Source organism: Macrotis lagotis, chromosome 4, assembly GCF_037893015.1.
Source record: "Macrotis lagotis isolate mMagLag1 chromosome 4, bilby.v1.9.chrom.fasta, whole genome shotgun sequence".
NCBI lineage: Eukaryota > Metazoa > Chordata > Mammalia > Peramelemorphia > Peramelidae > Macrotis > Macrotis lagotis.
Window position 1 is genome coordinate 67865209 of NC_133661.1, and position 23456 is coordinate 67888664.

Genomic DNA, 23456 nt, shown 5'->3' on the forward strand with positions numbered 1-23456 from the left:
ATGGTCTGAAATACTAACTTTGCTTCCTGTATATGAAATGGCATCCTCTTACCTCTGAAATTCCTGTCCTTAATTAATTAAATGTCCCACATTACCAATTTCTTCTCTAATGCTCCCAGTTAAGGGTATTTCTCTCCTTAGGCCTATTTAGCACTTTTGTGCATCTCTCTAATTCACTCCTATCTCATTTTTCATAACAGTTATCCATAGTTACCCTAGGCTTATATATCTCTATAAGAGTCATGAAAAAGGAAATGAATCTTTTTCTAAAATCTGCTTCTTGCCTATTATGGAATATTTCCTCCATATCCAGTAAGAAAAAACAAGCAACTATGGAGTCTGAAGGCAGAACAAAGCATACAATGTCCACTTTTTAAAAATTCTATTATATTTTTTATTTCTCATGGTTTTTCTTCCTCATTTCTTTTTTGATTAATATTTTATTTATTTTTTCTTACAACATGCAATGGTAGTATTCCCCAAACATTTTTTGTATGGTTTCTAATTTAAAATTTTTCTACCTTCCTCCTTTCCCTCCCCCCTTCCCAACAGAAGGCAATATACTATAGGCTCTACATGTGTTAAATATATATCCATTTTCATGATATTGTGGAAGAAGAATCAAATCCAAACAGAAGAAAAACAATAAAAGGAAAAACTACATAATATAAAAAAACTTAAAAATTAAAGATAATAAACTTTGTTCTGCATTTAAACTCCACAGTTCCCTCTCCAGATATAGATGACATTTTCCAACACAAGTCTTTTAGAATTGTCTTTGATTATTGTGCTGCTGAAATGAACAAGCCCATCTTCGCTGATCACCATCCAATGTTATTGTTAATGTGTATAATGTTCTTCTAATTCTGCTCATTTCACTCATGAGCAGTTCATGTAAGTATTTCCAGACTTTCTGAAGTCCCATTCCTCATTATCTCTTATGGAACAATAGCATTCCATCATATTCATATATGACAATTTGTTCAGCCATTCCCCAAATGACAGGCATCCCCTCCCCCAATTCTTTGCCACCACAAAAAGAACTGCTATGAATATTTTTGTACCTGTGTGCTTTGCAACTTTTTTAGTGATCTCTTTATGATACAGACCTAGTAATAACATTATTAGATCAAAAGATATGCAGTTTTATTGACTTTTGGGCATGATTCCAAATTACTTTCCAGAATGGTTGGATAAGTTCACAACTAACTCATCCAACAATGCATCAGTTTTCCAGATTTTTCATATTCCGTTCAACATTGATCATTTTCATTTTTTAGTCATATTGATCAATCTAATAAGGGTGAGGTGGTAACTCAGTTATTTCAATTTGCATTCCCCTAATGAATAATAATTTAGAAGAATTTTTCATATAACCATAGATAGATTTAATTTCTTCATCTGAAAACTCTTTCCACATTCTTTGTCCATTTAAGAATTGTTCTCTTATAAATGACTTATTTTCTGATAAATTTGACTCAATTAATTATATATTTTAGAAATGAGTCCTTGGTCAAATACATTAGTTATAAAAATCGTTTCCCAATGTGATGATTTCCTTTTAATTTTGGTAGCATTGGTTTTCCCTTATTTACCATCTCATGTATTTCTTGAGTCTCATGTTTGAAGATCAAATTTTCTCTTCAGTTTTAGTCTTTTCATCTATTTCCTTAATTGTCCATCTTTTCCCCTGAAAAAGTATAGTCAGTTTTTCTAGGTAGTTGATTCTTGGTTCTAATCCAAGCTCCCTTTGACTTCCAGTATATCAAATTTCAAGCCCTTCAATCCTTTAATGTTTGTGAAGCAAGAGCCTGTACAATCCTGATTGTGGCTCCTCAATATTTGAATTACTTATTTCTGGCTGCCTGAAGGATTTTCAACTTCATCTGATAATTCTGAAATTTGACTACAATGTTCCTTGTTGTTTTCATTTTGGGATCCCTTTCAGGAGGTTATTAATAGATTCTTTCGATAACTATTTTGTCCTCCAGTTCTAGGATATCAGGGCAGTTCTCCTGGTTGATTTCCTGAAGAATGGAGTCCAGGTTATTCTTTTGGTCATGATTTTTAGGTAGTTCAATTATTCTTAAATTTTCTCTCCTGGAACTTTTTTTCCTGGTCAGTTTTTTAACCAATGAGATATTTTACAATTCTTTCTACTTTTTTCATTTTTTAAAAAATTTGTTTAACAGATTCTTGGTTCTCATGATATCATCAGCTACCATTGCTTCAAATCTGTCTCTCAGGGAGGTATTTTCATTATTCAGATAGAAAAAATTTAAAAAGTGAATGTAAAGTTCATTCAGATTTTATGGAACTTTGTTTTGTTTTGTTTCATTTCTTCCTCTGGATGGGGACACATTGTCCATACCCAGTCTCTTAGGGTTGTCCTAGTTTTCTAAACAGCTGAGAGGAGCTGCATCCAACAAGGTTGATCAACTCACAGCCCAGTTGTATTTTTAAAGAATTGGTTTTCTTCTCACTTTTTGTTGCAAGATGTTAATTTTCACTTTCATTTCTTTTCCCAATTCTAACATTTGATTTCTGAAAAAAATTTCTGAACTCTTCTAAGAAGTCCTTCTGGCCTGGAGACCAATTCATATTCTCCTCCAGTTTCACATGTAGGACAAGTTCTGCTCTCTTTTTCTGAGCTTGTGTTTTGCCCATCCTTATCACCAAGGTTAACTTTCAATGGATCCTGGTTTTTTCTGACCTTTCTTCATTTTAAGTTTTTGTTACCCATCCCAAGGTTCTTGTGTTGGGAGAGAGGCTTGTTAACTGCCCTGGCCTATTGATGCTAGGGATTTCTAGGGGTTGCTCAGTGGTCTGACTGGTAAGGGAAGCCTGAGGCTCTCTCTCTCTCTCTGGGTTGTCTGTCTTGGAGATGTCAGCCACTCATTCCCCACAGTGAAAATACCTGGAACTATCTCAGAGTGTCTACAGGCAGTCCAGTCACTTGAATAGACAGGCCAGGTGGGAAATGTGAATAACTCTCTCAGAGCAGTCAACCACCCACTCCCCCACTCCCTCTTTGGGGGAGGTGGAATACCTGGGGTTACAAGTGATCTGTTTGCCCTGGAATGTGCGCTCTCTCTCTCTCTCTCTCTCTCTCTCTCTCTCTCTCTCAATCAGTATTCTGCATTGGGGAATTCAACTGCCCTGGGGTATGATCTGGGGCCATCATGCCAGAAGACCAGGCCCTCCTCCCAGTTTATAGTCAGGGTCAGTAGTCCAGCCTACTCAGGTAAGCTGAATATAGGTTCTGGGTACCTGCACTGGAGCTTCCTCCATGTGTTGGAGTTGTTTACTATGCAACTAAACCCCAACTCCAAAGCCTCTGCTCCCACAGCCGAGAATCTCAGGTTAGCCACTGCCTCAACCCACCATCTGTGTTCTGGGTCTCTGTTGTCTGCCTGCGCATGCCCATGGTCCCCAATGACAGATTTTCTGGAAGATGTTTCATATTGATTTTTGGTGTGTTCTGCCACTCCAGAACTGTTAAGACTTGATTCATGTTGATTTTGAGGGGAAACACAAGAATGTTTAACAAAAATACTTGTTTCTCTCTCCCATTTTGACCTGAAGTACTCCCCTTTAGTTCTAATTTCTCTTTCACAACATGACTAATAGAGAAATATTTATAGATGGTTCAGTGGATAGAGTACCAGCCCTGGAATCAGGAGGACTGTCTTGCAAAAAACAAAAATAAAAAAAATGAAATGAAATGAAAAGCCTGCACATGTACAACTTACATCAGATTGTTCACTGCATGGAAAGGGCAGAGGGAAGGATGGATATTAAAACAATATGGGACTCAAAAGTTTTCAAAAGGATGGATGCTGAAAATACCATTGAGTTTAATTGGGAAAATTAAATTAAAATTTAAAAAAGAAATAAAATAAAATTTGTCTTTCTAATCATGGTTACAATATTGAATTCATGCATGTACTTATTTTGAGAAAAGTGAAATCAGAGTCTATTAAAATGAACAGCTTTGCTATTCTTCATTATATATTATTAATTCAAAAACAGATTTTTTTATTCAAATGTTTCCTTCTTCAATTTGAAGTTATTTTTCTATTTCATTGATATTTTGATAAATTCAAAATATTTATAATAAAATATAGTAAATGAATATAATTGCTTGAAATGTAAATTCAAAAATGCTTATTAATCCTAAAAAAATTTAAATTAAATGACATGAGACTTTTTTTTAATTCTTGCATTCCCAAATTCTGAGATCAGATAGCACAATAATACAGTAGAAAATGGATTGACAATGAAGTGAGGGACTTAAGTTCAAATTGAACCTGTGATGCTTATTGCCTCATTGAACTTATAGAAATCTCCCTCTCTGAGCCTCACCTGTCTGGGAAATTAAGGTATTGTTCTATTGCTTTCTAAGGTCCCTTCCAAATTTAACTCTATGATCTATGATATCACTGTAACTTGAGGGTTATCTAGTTCTCAGTGCTGTTTGGAAATTCATTAACTATTGGAGGTCATAATAAGTATGGACTGTCCTATGATATATAAGAGATGTTGCTTTTTGAGATTATCACTTATTCAAAATTAATAGCTCAAGCACTGAGATGTGAATTCAACATGGAAAATTCAATAGTTTCCTCTAATTAATACATCACCACCAATTTCTCTCTTTTTAAGCCATGTGGTTCCCTGATAATGGAATAGTATTTTTGACCTTTGACTCGCTCAACCTTCTCCATTTCATCAAATCTATTTACCATTTGTTATGAAATATCATAGCTTCTTCCTGCTTCTCTGGAATGAAAAAGTTAGGATAAGGGTAGATAAAATGAGTATCTATTTCAGGGCTGGGCTTTAGAATGATTCATTTTGTTACATCTTGTTGCTAACTATGCTTGTTTTTGTGAGAATTAGGTTTCTGGACTATTTGATTTTTTCTAATTCATTAACACAATAAAGGAAGAAAGAGTTTGTTATATATTTCTCTAGCACTAAGATAATATTTTAAGTGAATTCAGGAAGTCTTCACTGGGGGAAAAGTAATTGAACTAAGCCTCTTTTTTTTCTTAGTAAGAAACAATGGAAATAATGCTATAATGAAGGCATATTATATTACTCAATAATCAATGTTAAAGGAATCAATAATATGGTAATTTTTAATATTCTTTTGGTAATTTAATTTATTTTAACTAATATTTCATAAATAAACATTATAAGAAAATATGTGAATGGAATTACATAAATGTATATCTAAATATCTCTTTTAGCAATATATTTTAAAATAATTGCAAGAGAAAAGGCTATGAAATTATTAATAAAATTATCATTTAGCAAATTAAGTTTAAAATCTTCTGAATCTTTTACTTTTGAATTGATTTTCTCATATTTTAAGTATATTGATTCAAAAATCTATTGTCATGTCCTAGTCTGATCTATAGAACTTCGATTTGCAAATTTAATTCATCCCAAGATTCTGATTTGTTTGTACTGAAAAGTGAATTTTCTCACAGTAAATAATGTAAAGTTGGATGATCAGTATCACATCCCCCAAAATATTCACATAAAATAATTATTTATAATTTTAAAGATTTTTCATCCCTAAATAACCAGAAATACATTAGCAATTTGTATACAATATAAACCAAAAATAAAACAAATTAACTTGCATTTTACGTTTGATAAGAGACATGGCTGACATGAGGGAGACTGCAGTGAGGAAGAGGAAGGGTTAACTTGGAAGGAGAATCTCCTTCCATGAGAACATCATGAATTTAAACATCGGGATTGTTTTCTTATGCTACTTTCACTAGAAGTAAGACTACTCCATTGCCTTCATTTATTTTTCATTTTTTAGAATTATTTTCATGTTTTATTTTTTCTTTACTTTTGTTTCTGAGTGAATTGAAGAGGGGGGTACTTGAAACAGGTAGACCAAATAGAAGCCTATGCAGCAGTTTAAGTAAGTGGTAAAGAGAGTACGAGCAAAGGGAATGATTGTGAAGGAGCTGTCCTTGGAGACAGGATTGAAGTAGAAATGGATAATGTGTGTTGATGAAGTTTCTTTGCTTGACATATGAAAGCAAAAAACAAAAACAAAAACAAAACAAAATTGACTAGTTGTGAGTCATTCAAGTTCAAATATGATATTCATAGTGGGAATTTTTATTCATCCTTTTTATGCATCTCTTGAGTTGTATATTTGGCATTTGAATTCTCTGTTCAGTTTTGGTCTTTGTGTCAGGAAATTCTGTAAGTCCTCTATTTCGTTGAACATCTATCTTTTCCCCTGACAGTATATGCTGAATTTTGAAGGATAGTAAACTCTTGGTTATAATCCCAGGTCCTTTTTCCTCCAATATATAGCATTCCAGGTTCTCTGGGTCTTCAATGTTGAGGCTGATAGGTCCTGTGTGAATCTGATTGTGTTTCCTTTGTATTTAAAGTGTTTCATTTTTGCTGCTTAAAGTATTTTCTCCTTTATTTGAGAGTTATGGAATTTGGCTAATAAAGTCCTGGGAGTTTTTATCCTGTGATCTCTTTCTGGAAGGATTTGTGTATTCTTTCTTTTTTTATTTTAATTAGGTTTTTTGTTTTTTGTTTTTTGTTTTTTGTTTTTGTTTTTTTGCAAGGCAATGGGGTTAAGTAGCTTGCCTAAGGCCATGCAGCTAGGTAATTAAGTGATTGAGGTTGGATTTGAAACTCAGGAACTCCTGACTCCAGGGCCAGTGCTCTATCCACTGCACCACCTAGCTGCCCCATCCTTTCTTATTTTTAAAGAACAATCACATAGATCTGGTTACTCTCTTACCAGTCTATTTCAGCAAGGATATACATACAGACATACATATATACAATATATATATATATGTATATTTGTATGCAGATACATACATATAGAGATATATTCCATATTAAGGTAGAAAATGAATATATATATATATATATATATATACATACAGTGATTGAGAATAAATGTGCTTATGTGTACTTGACTGTATACCACACACTCTGCTACCAAATGTCAAAAGACAATGAATTTTTTTGAGACTTTGCTCTTGAAAAGATGACTTGGCACTAATCTAGCCCCCTTCTCCTCAAGAGACTTAATTGCTATGCTTCAGTGGTATACTGGGGATTTCTACTTGTGTTTCCTCTCTCCCCATATGAGACAAACTTTCCTTGACTTTGGGAGCCCTGAACATCTATGTAACCAACCCTGACAGCAACAGGATGGAGGAGCTGAGAAAATTTCATAAAAACTGAATAATTAATTAGTATATACTAATTAAGAAGTAGATCAATCTCCTAATAAGTGCCTTAAGCAAACAAACATATCCATGTCATTCCCATTCTTCAGGGACCAACTTCAGGAAGAAGATGTATAATCATAGAAGAGAAAGTAGGCATGTCTCTGATTGTACAACTTGGGGTGTTTTAGGGATTAAATAAATATTCTGTAACAAATGGGAACCAAAGAACTTTCTGAGAGAGAAAGAGAGAGAGACAGAGAGAGACAGAGAAAGAGAGCAGCTTCTGAATGTTCCTTGCATAGCTCTCTATGGCATACACATGGTGGTCTTACCTTACTTGTACACTTGCAAAAGCAAAGTGGAAAGCAGAGGGAATCTAGAAACAATAATAACTTTGAGCAGATTGGTACTTTAAGAGACTGGATTAAAATGCCATATTAAATAAAAAAGTATCTTCGTACCATTTGCTATCCACTGATCAGATGCCATCATATATACCCTTAGTAAGATTTAACCAATTGTTACAGAGATTTTTTCCTAGATTCACCCATTCTTGTCCATGACACTGGGAAACCAAAATTGAGTGAATAGCTGTGAGAAGTGTAAAAGAGAGAAGTGTCTCCATGAAACAAATCTTAATAGCAAAGAAGAGAAAACATTTTAATATTCTTTAAGTATTGGGGGATGTGTATGAACAGAAACTTTGTGATTTGGCTCCAACAATAACTGAAACAAAAATACATGGTTCCATAGAAGCAGTATGGAATCTAATTCAGGAAAAGTCAAGGTGGGGATGGGAAAGAAGGAGAAAAAGACTGAGAAGAGATAGAGGGAGTAAGAGAGATAGAGAGGCAGATAGACAGAGACAATGAGATAGTGAGAGAGAGAGAGAGAATTTAAACAACTTATTCTGGCTAAAAGTCTTCTCGGTAACATCCCTCATTTCTTGCTAAATGACCTATTCCTAGATTGTAGCAGTAACATGAGAGGAGCTGCAGAAGGGGTTCTATTTACATTACTCTCTTTAAAATCTGGATAATGCAGAAAATCCATTCCTGTAATTCCTTCCCAACTCAGCATGACAAGTCCACTTTGGATCCAAATGTTAAGTTAACAAATCTTTTCCAGGCATTTATGTGAGGCCATAGGCATTCCAGTTTGCCAATTGCTGGTAAATGAAGCTTACTGCCTTGTAAGCATTTAAAAAGTGGCAGCCTTGTGACATTTCCCTGTGTAAAGGGGACATTAGAAATGAGGTAGGGAGAAAAATCAAAATTGAGTCTAGAAACATAATAATTTCTTCTACAACTGTCACTCTAACCTACAATGAAAAATTTCAGAGTTCTTATTTATTTCCCTTCTTGATTATCTTTTGAGGGAAGGTGACATTTGCCTTTTCTTTTTCAAATGATAAAGACTAATTGTCAACATGGAAAGCAAGAAAAAAATCCATTTCTACTTATGGCTTTATGTAGTCTTTTTGTCCCATCTAATTGGAATTTAAAATAAGTTTTGTTTTTGTCTTTCTTTTTCCAGGTATCCATCCAATGGATTGAAAACCCAACAAAGTAAAACAATAAATATGCAACTGCCTTCAAGAGAGACAAAACCCTATTTTAATAGCTTGGATCAAAAGGACCTAGTGGGATATTCATCCACAAGGGCCAGTTCTGTTCCCATCATCCCTTCAATGGGCTTAGAGGAAGCCTGCATGCAAATGCCAGGTATTTCTGACATCACAAGCCTCAAATGGTGCAAAAACTCCTGTTCTGCTGAACTTGTCAATGTGAGTGGTCCAGTCAGCAATTGTCTTATAGTAGAACAACAAGAAGTAAAAATATTGCTGGAAACTGTCCAGGAGCAGATCCGGATTCTGACTGATGCAAGAAGGTCAGAGGACTATGAACTGGCCAGTGTTGAAACTGAGGACAGTGCAAGTGAAAACACAGCCTTTCTCCCCATGAGTCCTGTGGCCAAATCAGAAAGAGAGGCGCAATTTGTCTTAAGAAATGAAACACAAAGAGACTCAGCCTTGACCAAGTGACTTGGGAAATAAGCATCTGTGCATTCAATGCTTTGCTAAACAGGAAAGAGAGGAAATTAAATACAAATTATTTATATGCATTAATTTAAAAGCATCTACTTAGAAGAAACCAAATAGTCTATCGCCCTCATACCATATAGTGTTTTTTTAACAAAATATTTTTTTAAAGGGAAAGAAACATTTCAGGAGTGATAAAGCTTACCTCAAAAGCTTTTTGGTAGGATTCTGAATACACTTTCAGTTAGTTTTAACATTGTTCTCGTTGGCTCTTAGAAGGCTTGGGCTATGCATAAATACCACTCTCAAAGTTCATTGTTGACCTTAGACCCTTTTGGGGTTTCAAGGTTAAAATGTAGAATACTCACTGAACACTGACTCTTTGATGAATAGGTTCCTTCTGCTTTGCTGTAATGTGCTCAAACATTTAATTTCTTGCCCATCCAACAGGTTCACTGCAAGTTCCACCAAGGCAAAAGATCTTGATATTACCTATCTAGTTTTGACATGTTATCACAAAAAGACCTAAATTCTGGAATGGTCAGAAGCATAGGAGATGCAGGTGCTCTCTTAAAACTATCTGTGAGAGTGTAAGAATTTTAGAATTTTAAAGTCCTAAAATTTGAAGGATCTCTAAATTTGGCACTTGCAGAAATAATCAGCCACCATAATTACTCAAAAAATATAGTACACGAAAAGTCAGCCATTGAAGCTCTTGATTTTCAAAGGAACATTTGTAGGGATCTGTATGTATGTATGTGTGTCCATGTATAGGTGTGCCTGCATGTACTCACATGAATCTATGTGTGTATGTATGTGGGCTTTCTTTCCCCTTAACTTTGATATATATTTATATTTTTTCTTCTGTGATAAGTCAGGGAATCCAATATTCAGCCAAATGTGTTTCCATTTTATATCCAAATTTTACTTTTTCCTTTTAATTTTTATATTATATATAAATTCAGTAAATTCCTGGAGCCCTAGCATTCATGGTAGAGTCCTCTTAAGATCTTAAACATTTCTCTGCCACTTTTTTTGAAAGGAAGAAAATAACATTTCCCCAGACATTAAAGCATGTACTGCCTAATCTAAAGGTGTGATTTTTTAAAAAAATTTGAATTAGGGATCTTCACCCAATTTATCAGATTGCCTTCTCATCTTAATTGTTAAAAAGACTGATATTTATCTTATCTAATCTGTTCCACGTGAACTAAGGCATTTATTTGACTTCTCTTATTAGGAAGGGAGGGGAAAAGGACAAAGGCAAAATTTCTCAGTTCACAAGGAACCTATTGCTGGCCCAGTAGTTGTGATATACATTCATTTGGAATACAGCAATATTTTGTCCACTGTCAAATCAATGTCAGTATTTTCTAAAGGTTTATCCTTTTCTGTCCCTTTGTAGGACAGTAAAGAAAACAAGCTTTTTCATAATACATACTTTTTTTTTTTTTATTTTAAGGCAATGGGGTTAAGTGGCTTGCCCAAGGCCACACGGCTAGGTAATTGTTAAGTGTCTGAGGTCGGATTTGAACCCAGGTACTCCTGACTCCAAGGCCAGTGCTTTATTCACTGCGCCACCTAGCTGCCCCCCATAATCCATACTTTTGAGCCTTTAGATAGTTATCATTAATCTACCATTTCTGTGACTATAATCTTTACTGTTTTTTAACTAAAAAAGAAAAGAAATTAAAAAGAATACAAGAATTCTGAAGTATTTTGGAGAATATTTGCTTTAAAATTTCCCTTTATAGATTATCATTGCACAGAAGGGCTCTCAGTTATAACCTTTTATGAAGCAAAACTGGATACCATGCATTTTTCATTGTGAATTAATCTGATATCGAAAATGTGGTATGGAATTGTTTTCAAAGAAGAATCATTAGAGTTTAGCATTGTGTTTCAAAAATTAGTTAAGCTTAATCCAAGTAGAGTAGGAAAGCAACAAATTCTTAATAATTCACTTGATTGTTAAGAAGGATCAGAACTACATGGAGTTACTACTCTAAACCCAGTGAAAGAATGTGTGACATGTATGGGAACTACCCTTATAAATTGTTAGTCCAGTTGTACAGAGAGGCATTAGATTGATCAGAAAGGCATTAATGATAATTTAAGAAAGATGTATGTCTTTTTTAAATACAATATTTATCTAAGTTCTATGTATGAATGGGGAAAAAGATTTAGAAAGGTAAACTTCTAAGTAGTGTGCCACATTCCCCTCATGTATAACTTCTTGTTGGATGACAGATATGATTTTTCCAATGTGTCCCCAGGTAATGGGTAGATGGTGCAGGTGAGTATGTGACAGCAAAATATCCAAAGATGTATTCATTACAATTGGACCTATTCCTCAACTACATCTGTGCATGGTTCAGTCATCTGGGAGAAAGTATACAATATACGATGCATAACAAATTCATTTAATATCTTATTTGTCCAGCAAAGATTTAAGCTAACCAATTACAACCAAGGTGGATAACACTTTCTCAAATGTCTCTGCTAAGCTTTTGTCAATGAAACAAGTTAAAACAATTCCATGCTATTTAAACTATGAAATGACATCATATATATATATATATATATATATATATATATGGGATTCTAGGCATGAAATAGTGTATATGCTATTTATTACACAATAAACTCCCACAGAAATCTGGACATTATCATGGAAGTGGATATGATGAAGTTATTCAGCTAGATTCTTTGAACAATTGTCAAATAATTTTTAAACAAAAAATTTCTCACAGTTTTCTGTTTAATAGTTTTGAAGACTTAAGTTTCTATTTTGGAAAATTTTCCATTTCAAAACTGTGCAAGTAGAAAATATGTATCCATATGTATGAATTGAATAAGATCTGCAGAGAACCACTTTAAAAGTCATCTCAAACTGCAAACACCTGGAGCTTGTCTGTACCTTGTCCTTAGAGCTCATTTGCCTTTAGGCAAATCTGTTTGGTTTAATAAGATAATTTTGATTTTTTTGGAAATGTCTTTTCTTCCCTTCTTTATTATGTGAACAGGAGGCCTCCATTTAATTGAATTTGTTATTCAATCTCTATTGCAGATTGAAGTTTGCCTACTGAATTATATTAAGGCACTTCTTTCTGGCCTTTTACTTAAAACAGAGTTATTTCTGAGGGATTGCTGAAAAATGTTAATGTCATTGATGAGTGAAAGATGAAGGATCTCCTGGAAGAAAGAATGTTATGGAAGTTCAGAATTTTTTCCTCATTTTCTTGGTAAAGGGAGGTATTCTGAGTTGCATTGTGTGTCTATAGATAGCCAATTCACCTTGCTTTGAGTTAACGATTTGGCATTTGCAAATTAATCACATATCCAGTTTGCTTTCATTATTTTAAGAGACAAAAGAAAGATATAAACTGAATGAAATAATATTTTCAAGACTTCAGAGATTCTGTGTTTAATAAATATAAAAAGCAATCAGAAAAAAGAAAAAAAAATTAAAGTGTCCAACTAAGTCAATGAAAACCCACATTGGATAGTCATGACCCCAAAAGAATTCAGATGATTTGTGATTGAGCTTGCTGAACGTGGTCCAACTTTGGGAAAGTTGTAGTAAATGATCCTGTTAGATATATAAAGAATAGATTAAATTAGAAAACATGGAGGAAGAAAGAAAACTAAAATCTTTCTTCCCTTTCTGTTATTCAAATGTTGCAAACATCATTCATTTCAGTTAATTACTGGTCAAACCTAGGTTTTTGGATCCCCTCTCCTCTAATCAAGATGGTAGAGTTGTTAGTAACATGTGTCTTTCACTGTTGTCATCAATGGCAGTTCCCTTCTAGTCCAGCCCTCAAGGCAAGGCAATATTGCCCCAGAAAAAAAAAAAAAAAACTGTTGTGAAACAAATTTTCCAACTGAATTGATTCTACATATTGGAGAGTTAGGGTTTTTGTCCTTTTGGATATAGGAAACCTATATTTTATATATAATGAACACTTTTTTATTAGTATTCAATTGTGTAAATTCAGTGTATGGTATACAACTATGGCATGTCAACTGTGTTTGTACTGTAGTCATAAGAAATGAAATTTTCATTTGGTAGAAAGTCTCAGACATCTGTGCTGTCCCCATCATTTAATACATATCAATGTGCAGGAGGTCACAGGCCTTTGAATAAGCTTTATCTCTTCCGCTTTACATCTTACTTTCCCTTTTAAAGAAACAGTGAGGGTAGAGAGGACTCTAGATTTAAGATTTCAAATTAAGTACTCTTTTTATCTGAATTTCTGGAGTCCTTTTTGAATTGTTAGCACATTCCTAACCCAATTTGTCCTGATTGTTCAAAGGTTTCCAACATTTCAAAGATTTTATTCTCAACTATGTGGGCTTATTTCTTTTTTTTCCTTTGCTTCCATTTTCTATCCCAAACAATACTTATTAATCTGGCTTCAAAGTGTTTGAGCATTTGTCTTGTTCTTTTTGTTTGTTTAAACAAGATTCATTTTTTTCAGGTCTTTTTCCCTGTTAATTCCACTAAAAATAAATAGTGACAATGTGACATGGAGTACCAATGATTTCACATTAAATGAGAGGCATGGCCACTAGGAAATGGTTGAAATTATTCCCACATTTTTGATCCTCTTCTTTCTTGGACAAGCAGAGCTAACAGTTGGTAGAAAGCTTGGGATAACCCTGGGGTAAAATCCCTGTTAGATTTCCTCTTAGGAACTATGATGTAAAATTTTGTGTGTATGATTGCTGTCCCTAAAGTGTATAATGGTCTCAAATATATATATTTTTACACTCTTAACCATAATGTATTTAAAAGGTGTCTAGAAAGTCACCTTTGAATTCTGTTCCCCAGCCTGTTGAACTGGCTAGCTGGTAGAATGGGGACAAAAATGGGAAAAATTCTGAGTGAGTGCCAATGTTGGCTAATACTTATGGAGATACTTGGAGATCTGACCAGACACATCCTTGGCAAAATGGAGGTCCTGCTTCTAGTCCATTTGGTGACTTGTCATAAATTACTGTATTGACTGCATGTGTATTGTTGCCTATGAAAGAATTAATTGTGTGATAGCAAGCAATCAGTGTTACTATTTGTTTGGAAAGTATTAGAAAACTATCATAATGAAACTCATTACCAACAAAATAGTGTCCCACTTATTTTCAGAGACAAAGTCCTTATCTGTTAAATGAGAGGGCCTAATCTAGACGACCTCTAATTTCTTTTCCCAGCTCTAAATTATATGGTTCTATTTCAGAATAGTAGTAATAATCGCATTCCTTTCCCTTCAAGTCCACGTCCCCTAAATTCCCAACACATCTCTGCTATGATCCTTTTATTGGACTGAGACAAAGAAAAATGAGGGAAAGGTCACATAGATTAGTGAGAGAGGGCATCATTTAAAATCAAATCTCCTTTGAAAAAGTTCATGGACTGACTCACTTCAAGATCTTCAATATAATTATCAATCCAAAGCTAGAAATTTGTTAATAACTGCATTTGATGTATTTCTTTCTGCCTGTTTTCCATTGAACAATTAGAATATTGAAAAATATTTTTCCGATAAAATGAAGACAGGTATTATAGATGAGACAAAAGAAATTCCCTGTTGGATTCTTAGGCACTCGATCCCAAATTTAAATGACATGTGTTCCACTTGAAAACCTGAATGAAAACTCCTTAAATTTGTATGGAGCATCCAAATTTCCATTTAAGGACAATATTTCTCAATCTGTTCAGTATACATATTAAAACTATGTACATTTATAATCACAAGACAATTGTCCTTAAAGAGACTCCATATTTTCTATAAAGTCATTAGTCAAAGAATACTAAACACAAAGAGCAAAGTAGAATTAGTATTTGTTTTTTTTTCTCTTTCTTATATTTTATACCCTTCCATATACATCTGCCTAGTCAAAAGTGAACAATTCTGAAATAATGTCTCAAATCCTTAAAAACAATTGGGAATAATACAATAAGGAAACCTAACCTATCTCTAGGTAAAATTGCTTCTTACTTAATAGCCTGTGATCTCATTAATTAGGCACTCCCTCCAATGATGCAGATTGCAAATCTTTTAGACCTGCCCATCTTCTGTAATTCTTTCCCATGTCCTCGCATCAATCTTTTACAGAAAACTTCCTCTAGATACCTTGACATTACAGGAACAGCATCATCATATTGTATCATTTGTTGAACAATGGATATTTTAATTTTGTTAATAATATGTTGACTGGTAAGGACCCCTTTTTGGGCTAGGTTGGCAAATAACAGTATATTCTAGGACAATTGAACAATATACCAATCAATAAAATGTGAATTTAAATGTAACCTCTCTTAAATGGATCAACATATGATTATGTTTCTTTTCTTGTATACATTGTACACATGTATATGTTTGAATTAAATACGAATTGCAAATATAACACTTGTATGAATGAACAAACATTTCCCCACTTTGACCATGGCCTGAGTTAAGGGTCACAAAACTTTGTTTAAATATTTTTACAGTTTGTAAACTATGTTGAGTCTAGAAGCAAGAATTAAAAACACATTTATGACATCAGACTGATCTTCTTGAGGATCACAATGTATCAGTATTGCCCATTTAAAATATCCATGATCTTATGAAGGTCAACAAAAACGAGTTCCTTCCTTATTCCTTGAAACAAGGCAGAATTTTAAATTATGTTAAGGTAAATGGGAATTAAAACTGAAGTTTACAAATGAACTAATGAAAACAGAGTCTTAGGTTGTTTGCAATTTTTGAAAATGGGGTAAAAGTCACTGGAGGGAAATCAAGTCAGGAAAAACACTAATCTTTGACATTCCTTTTGATTTACTGGAACTTGCTATTTAACCAAAGGGACCATCGCTATCTCGACACCACTCAATGACACCCTCACTTGACAACAGTTCTTTAGGACTTGCTCATGTAGTTTAGCATTGTCTTCCTTAATTAAAACCCCTCTACCAAATATTCATATTGTATGTTAAAATCCAATGTTTTAAACTTGTTTTGTACATTTAAAGTTATTCCCATACCTGTCACTGAAGATGTTTCATGTCTGCTGAGACATCAAGGGCTTCATGCTAGTTAAGTAGCCCCAAAAATGCATGAAAGAAGATTAAAAACAATTTGGAGTCAACATTTGAGTCTTACTAATGCACAGGATGTTTCAGTCAATTGTCCTGAAAAATTAAAAAAAAAAAAAAAGCTTGGCAAGTATATACACACACACACATACTTTTTTTCAATTGTAACTGATTAGTTAATACAAACAACTCTTAAAGTTGACTAAACTTAAATAACTTATTGCCATGGATTTGACACATATGGATTCTAATTTAGAAAAAAAAATGGATCTTCCTCACATATTCAAAAAAAGATTAGCATCATTAAAATCAATTATAGTCAATCACAATGCCCCAACTAAAAACTTATGCATTTGATTAATCATTTCTTAATGAGGAATGCAAACCACTCCCAGAACAATAGATTAGAAAGTAGGTAGATAATCTGGGTATTTCTAACTGTTAAACTGTGGAATATGGGAAGGATTTGGTAAGGCTGAATTTAGAGTCAGCAGATCAGGATTCATATCTTAGCTCTAGTAATTCCTTACTTATGTATGATTATTATGAGCCTTGGGTTCCTCATTTATATATGGGGATGATAATGCTGACACTACCTACCTCACAGGGTTGTTGTGAGGAAAGTGCTTTGTAAACTCAAAAGCACCACACTTGTGAGCTAATCACTGTCATTATTCACCTTTATTTCACTTTTGTTTCTGTTCTGTAAAGAAACATTCCTAGTGCCTAAGATGAAGATTGTGTTTCAAGGAGACTTCAATGTGTATCACTTTTCTCCTCTTTCAAAAAAAGATTTGAAAATGAAATCCACTCTTCTGTTGGCAATGGTTATTGGAAACAACCTTGAAAAATATGTCACTCCACATCTGAGCAAATGTTGCGTTCCATTATGTTTGGACTCCATTTTTTGGGGAGATGTACATTCCTGTTCATGATTTTAAAGGAAAGAAATAAGAACTGATTTTAATAATCTATCTGAAGTTTGACTCTTTTGTTGAATTTTTAAAATACAGAGCAAATCCTACCCCAAGCTGGCAATGCCAATTTTTTTGTCCCCTTGGCATTATTTAAGACTCCTGACCACCCCAAACCTCCTGCTCAAGTTTGTTCATATTGAATAGTCTCTTATCTCTTGTCTCTTTATTAAACAGGGATTTTCAACACCTAATCAGACTACAATGTGAGAGGCAAAAGTAATCTCATGGAAAACAAAAGCTTTGTTCATTCCAGTTTCATTAGTGAAGGGATAAACTGGAATTATTTAGAATATAAGAGATAATGAGGTGCATGACCAGCTGCCTTTTCTTCATACACAGAAACACACTAGAACCTTTCAATTTTACTAACAATATTAAGTCCATATATCTTTCAACCTTTTTAGAATTATGATAATACCTGTATTAGTCCTATTTTCAAAGATAAAGAGACAGACCAAACTATATATATATATATATATATATATATATATATATATATATATATATATGTGTTCATATATATATATATATATATATATATATATATATATATATATGTATATATGTATGTATGTATCTCAAAACATTGCACCAAAGAGCAGAATAAAACCAAGTGTGGCTTAATGTAAAATATTCATCCATTATAATAACATAAAAGCATAATTCAGAAAAAACACTAAGGGACTTTCCCCTTTGGAAAACAATACCTAGTTTAATGTATCAGGCCAAGAGTTTCTATAATATGATTTTTTTTCTGACATCATTGAAATTATGTCTCTGCTTCTTTTCTATTAAATGGGTGTTTCTTGCTGGATTAGTGTCTTTTCTCAGAAATTCAGTTATACAATTTCTGTTGCTCCAGCTCTCCAACATTTCAGCAGATCCTTAGTCTAATGAATTTCATTAATACCTTCAAAGATACAGATGGGAACTCTCAAATCACTTCATCCTGACTGACTCTTGTTCAATTCCACCCATAAATTCATCATAGTGGGTTCATTCAATGAGCAGGGGGACTTCCTTATGTTCCCTTTATGTTCGAGACTAACAAAGCAACATATGGGTTGCACAGGAGAAATGAGCTGCCAAATTAAAGAAACCTATCTCCATTATCCAGTACATTAAATCTCAAAGGTATGGATCTACTAAGAATCTCTTGCTTTTAATTTGTTTTGAATATTTATATGTGTTTTAATTTATGATTAAAAACAAGTTGATAGAGTTGATATCAGAAAATAACAGAACAATTAGATAAGACAAATCTCTCAAAATATAATTAGAAGGTTCAAGTACAACTCTCAAATCTTTGTATCAAATTTCATTTTAACAATACAATTGATATTTCAAGATAATGGAAGTTTAAGACTGGAAACTGTACATCCAGTCTTCGTGAGATATGGAGATTTAATTTAAAAGAAAAAATTGTGAGAATTTGGGAGTCAGTGAATAAAATAACAATCTTCATCAATGCTTCAAAGAGCAATGATTACATCAGTACTTTTATGTGAAAATTGAAACTTTTTAAATGCAATATTTATGAAAATTATATACATAAATACAAATTTCATATATATGAATTTGTCTAATTCATTTCACAGGACATTAATGTTAGATCTGCAACACTTTGCAGAGGTTGGGCAATCGCATTATTTTTCTCTGATTAAACGACTAAATAATTAGAATTTTATCCATCTTTTCTTACTGGAAGAGTGGAAGAAATCTTTCTATATATAAGTATTTGTGCTAATATGATTGAAGAGCCTACTTTATACCCAAGTCAAACCCACTACCCCTTGTCATAAACATTTAAATGTCAAATATTTAATCTTTGCCATGCAATGCTCTGATTTACCAGTTTTTAATATATAATATACTGTTGTTAAAATATCAATAATTTGGGGCATTCAAGTTGAAGTTCATATTTTCAAAAAAACTCTATAAGCCCCTTTTTACTAAGCTGTTATTCAATGTAACATCTGAGAAAAATGGTCCTTTAATGGACAATTCTCTTCTCTCTCTCTCTCTCCCCTTTCTTTGTAAGTACAAAAATTAAATATACATATCCTAAGAAATATAATGAAATATAATATTTCTTGACATTTATAATTAATAAATATGTGTATATATAATTTACACCTATATGCTTAACACATGTCATACATACCTATACATGTATATATGCTATGTCTGTGTGTATGCCTGCACACATGTACATATGTATGTGCATGTGTATATTTATCTACTGAGATGGAGGTAGATGAGAGGTACAAAGAGGATAGATGTGCGGTACAGAGAGAGAGAGAGAGAGAGAGAGAGAGAGAGAGAGAGAGAGAGACTGGAATTGTAATATGTGTGCACTGATAGACATAAAGGCTAAATCTATGATTTCAACGGTAAAATGAGTTCTCAATTGATAAAATTCCTTTTAAGAATATTGACCAACATATTTTTTACAGCTTATGGTCTGAAACAATTGCCTAAATTACACAGTAGATAAGTGACTTGCTTTGGTTCACATATCTAGTATGTGTCAGACATGGGACTTGAACCCAGGATTTCCTAGTTTTAAAGTCTGTTGGCAGAGGTCTGATGGCTTATCATAGCATATCACATAATATAATACTGCCTCCCATTGAGAAAGCAGGTTTTTAAGGAGAATTAATATTGATTCAGTTGGTCAGTAGCTATATATATAAATAAATGTATATATACACATGATCATATATATGAAAGTCATATGTGTGTGAACTATTTTATGTCTACATTCAGTAGCAAATATACATACTGACACACTATATCCACATTTATCTCTACTCTATAACAAGATATATATCATCTATACTGCTTGGTCTCTCTCTGTCTCTCTGTCTCTGTCTCTCTGTCTCTCTGTCTCTCTGTCTCTCTCTGTCTCTCTGTCTCTCTCTCTCTCTTTCTCTCTCCTCTATAATCAGGTCCACATAAAAGATTCTCCCAGGAGATAAAAATTTCCTTTGATATAAGTTGAATTCCTTTCTGCAGACTGATTTACACTGTAATTTAACCAGACATAACCCATTTTTGCTAATACCACAGCTGCATATTTCAGAAACCTATTTAAGTTTTCCTTTGGAACAAATGGTGGCATTCCTGTGTCTTCATTACTAATTAGGAGACAGCTTTGTGTTGCTTTCCATGGGACAGCATTCCCTCCTCCTCTGAGTCGATGGCATGTCTTTTTTGGTTTGATTCACAGTTGTTGCTCTGCTCCTCTGCATTAGCAGTGCTTATGTTGTGGAGGAGGAATTGGAGACAGAACAATATTATTACAATCTCCCCCCGAGGCTTTCTATTTTCCAGAGTTTAGACATATTTGGTCAACAGCACCAAGTTGCTGGACCAATTTCCCTTTCATTTCCTTGGCACCTGAGGGCAAATGGCAACCTTCTTTTCTGTCATTTGTCCAACTTGGGAAATTGATGCATGTTTTGTCTCCGATTTAACATTTGACAGACAGTTCTGAGAATCAAACCAACCATGAAAACTGCTCTCCTCTCCATGCTGAGGAGCTGAAATAATGTTCAAAGGGTCTTTTTAGTTCCAGCATCTTAGAATGGCATGAGAAGGATTCATTCATTAAATTATGGGAAATTTTTTTTAAAACAAGATTAGACTTTAGCTGATTCATTGGCATTCTTACTTCTTCTATCACAGATTCTAATGATTTCTCCTTGCTGAACTCACAGTAGATGTTTATATCTTTTAATGATTTTCAAGTCTCATTTTATGAGAAACATTCTAATAGGATGGTGAGATTTTTTTAGTCTCATTGATTTGGTGCTAAAGGTTTAATAGTCAATAATCAAAAACATTTATTAAGTTCTTACCATGTGGGAACAGGGCAGCTAAATGGCACAATAGATAGGGTGCCAAGCCTTGAGTCAGGAAGACTCATGTTACCGACTTTAACTCTGGCCACAGACACTAATCGTGTGACCCTAGGTAAATCTCTTAACCCTGATTGATTCAGTATTCTTATCTGTAAAATGATCTGGAAAAGAAAATGGCAAATCATTCTAGGATCTTTGCAAATAAAATCCCAAATTAGAGCAAAAGAGTTGGACACACAGAAAAACTGAACAACTATATACAAGGTACAAGGAATACAAATAAGAAAAAGTTAATCATTGCCCTTGAGGGGAGCTTATCTAATAGGGGATGAAAATAATACACAAAAGCAATATGAAGGAGAGGAGTAAATCAGTGAATATGAATGCAACAGGAGAGTCCAAACAAATCCAAAGTGAGTGTCACCAGGTGGAAATTGTAGAGATGTCTACAGAAATGAGGAGAAATGAATTCAGAAGCATTTTACAGGCCAGGAGATAGTTTGAAAATTCTTCATTTTATAGATGAAAAAACTAAGAACCAAACTTGAGTGTTTTGAGATAATATTAGAGAAGTGATATTGTCTGATACTAGACTAGGAATGATAGGCTATACATTATAAAGGCTATGCACATACAGACTTTTTATAACAACCATTTTTTTGAATACTGAAGAAATAAGAAATATATATAAAGCAAGCTGATTTACTCTCTACAAAAACTGTTGATTTATATTAGTCTATTTTCATTACGTCTAACAAAGGAAAATTTAGGAGTTCTAATAGATCCCAGAGGAAATTCAATATTATAGAGTAATTTAACAGAAATACTTACTTGAAATATATGAGGGCTTGATATCTTTATGCTTTAGTTTCCCCACTCTTAAGTGCTTAATTCTAGTTCTAATGTACCTTTCTGTTCCTCAATTTCTGTAAAATGGGTCAAATGAAGTAATCCCTTAGGTTCCATTTAGTATCAAAGTTGTGTTTAATGATACTTTCATTGAGGTAAAAATAAAAATATAAACTTTAATAATTTTTCTATTGATATTTCCTAGTAGTTAGGATTCACTTACCAAATATATTGATTTTGTATATTTCAAAATATTTAAGAGTTTAAATAGAATATCTATATTTATACCCACTTTCATAGAAAACTTCCAAACATGATCTCTTTTATTTTGTAGGGCGGCGTTTGCAAGGCAATAGGGTTAAGTGACTTACCCAAGGTTACACATCTAGGAAATTATTAAGTGTCTGAGGCACGATTTGAACTCAGGTACTCCTGACTCCAGGGTCAGTGCTCTATCCACTGTGCCACCTAGCCATCCAAGATGGTCTTTTTAAAAAATCAAATGTCAGTTTACTTATGATTATGATGCTTAATCATACTCAACTTTCTTCAGTCTCTTATTCTTCAGCATGAGATTATCTAAAATTCAAATTGAAGGGGTAAATTTTGAAGTACTAAATGCTGAAAGGCCATTATAAACATGAGTAAAACAAAATTTGATCTCTGTTCTTAAGGAGGTTGTTGCATAGAAGTAAATATATAAAGCTACACACAAACTCAAATATATATATATATATATATAAATATACATACACAGATGATTGCATTGATATGTGTACATACATTTATGTGGATATATGAATGTATGTATATTATATATATATATATATACATATATATATATATATATATATGCACTTTTATCCATAAACCATGGCATACCAATATACATACAAAAAACCCCCAAATGATTCTTAAAAGAACTAGAGCAGAAATGCATGAGAGGTAGGAAACATTATGCACATTCAGGACAAAGAAGGAAAGGTAATTTTCCATAAAAGGAAGGAACCAAATGTAGTCAAAGTACATTTCCAAATTATATGATTTTTACTGCTTCAAACATATTTAGTAATAATTTGCATGATATTTAGCAAAAGGAAATACCAATAAGTAATTTAAAAACTTTAGAAATAAAAAACATAATTTAACCATTATAATCATACATAAGACTGCAAAATCCAATTGTTTACTCTTCCAACATATTCAAGCAACTGAATTTTAATGAAATCTATATTCTTTTCTAAAATTAGTAATTTTATGTCAGAATTAAATGTTCTATTATCAAAAATGTAAGCTGTTCATTTTTTTTTTTTTAGTTTTTGCAAGGCAAATGGGGTCAAGTGGCTTGCCCAAGGCCACACAGCTAGGTAATTATTATTAAGTGTTTGAGGCTGGATTTGAACC

The 23456-nt window shown here is 33.3% G+C and overlaps 1 protein-coding gene across 1 annotated transcript in view; it reads left to right on the forward strand.

Moving 5' to 3' along the window:
• Positions 1-9282, forward strand: part of NRG3 (neuregulin 3) — a 1220394-nt gene extending 1211112 nt beyond the window's left edge. Inside the window, 1 exon segment of the mRNA XM_074231864.1 lies at positions 8775-9282. Within this exon segment, the coding sequence (XP_074087965.1) occupies positions 8775-9282 (508 nt within the window).
• The last annotated feature ends 14174 nt before the right edge of the window (positions 9283-23456 follow it).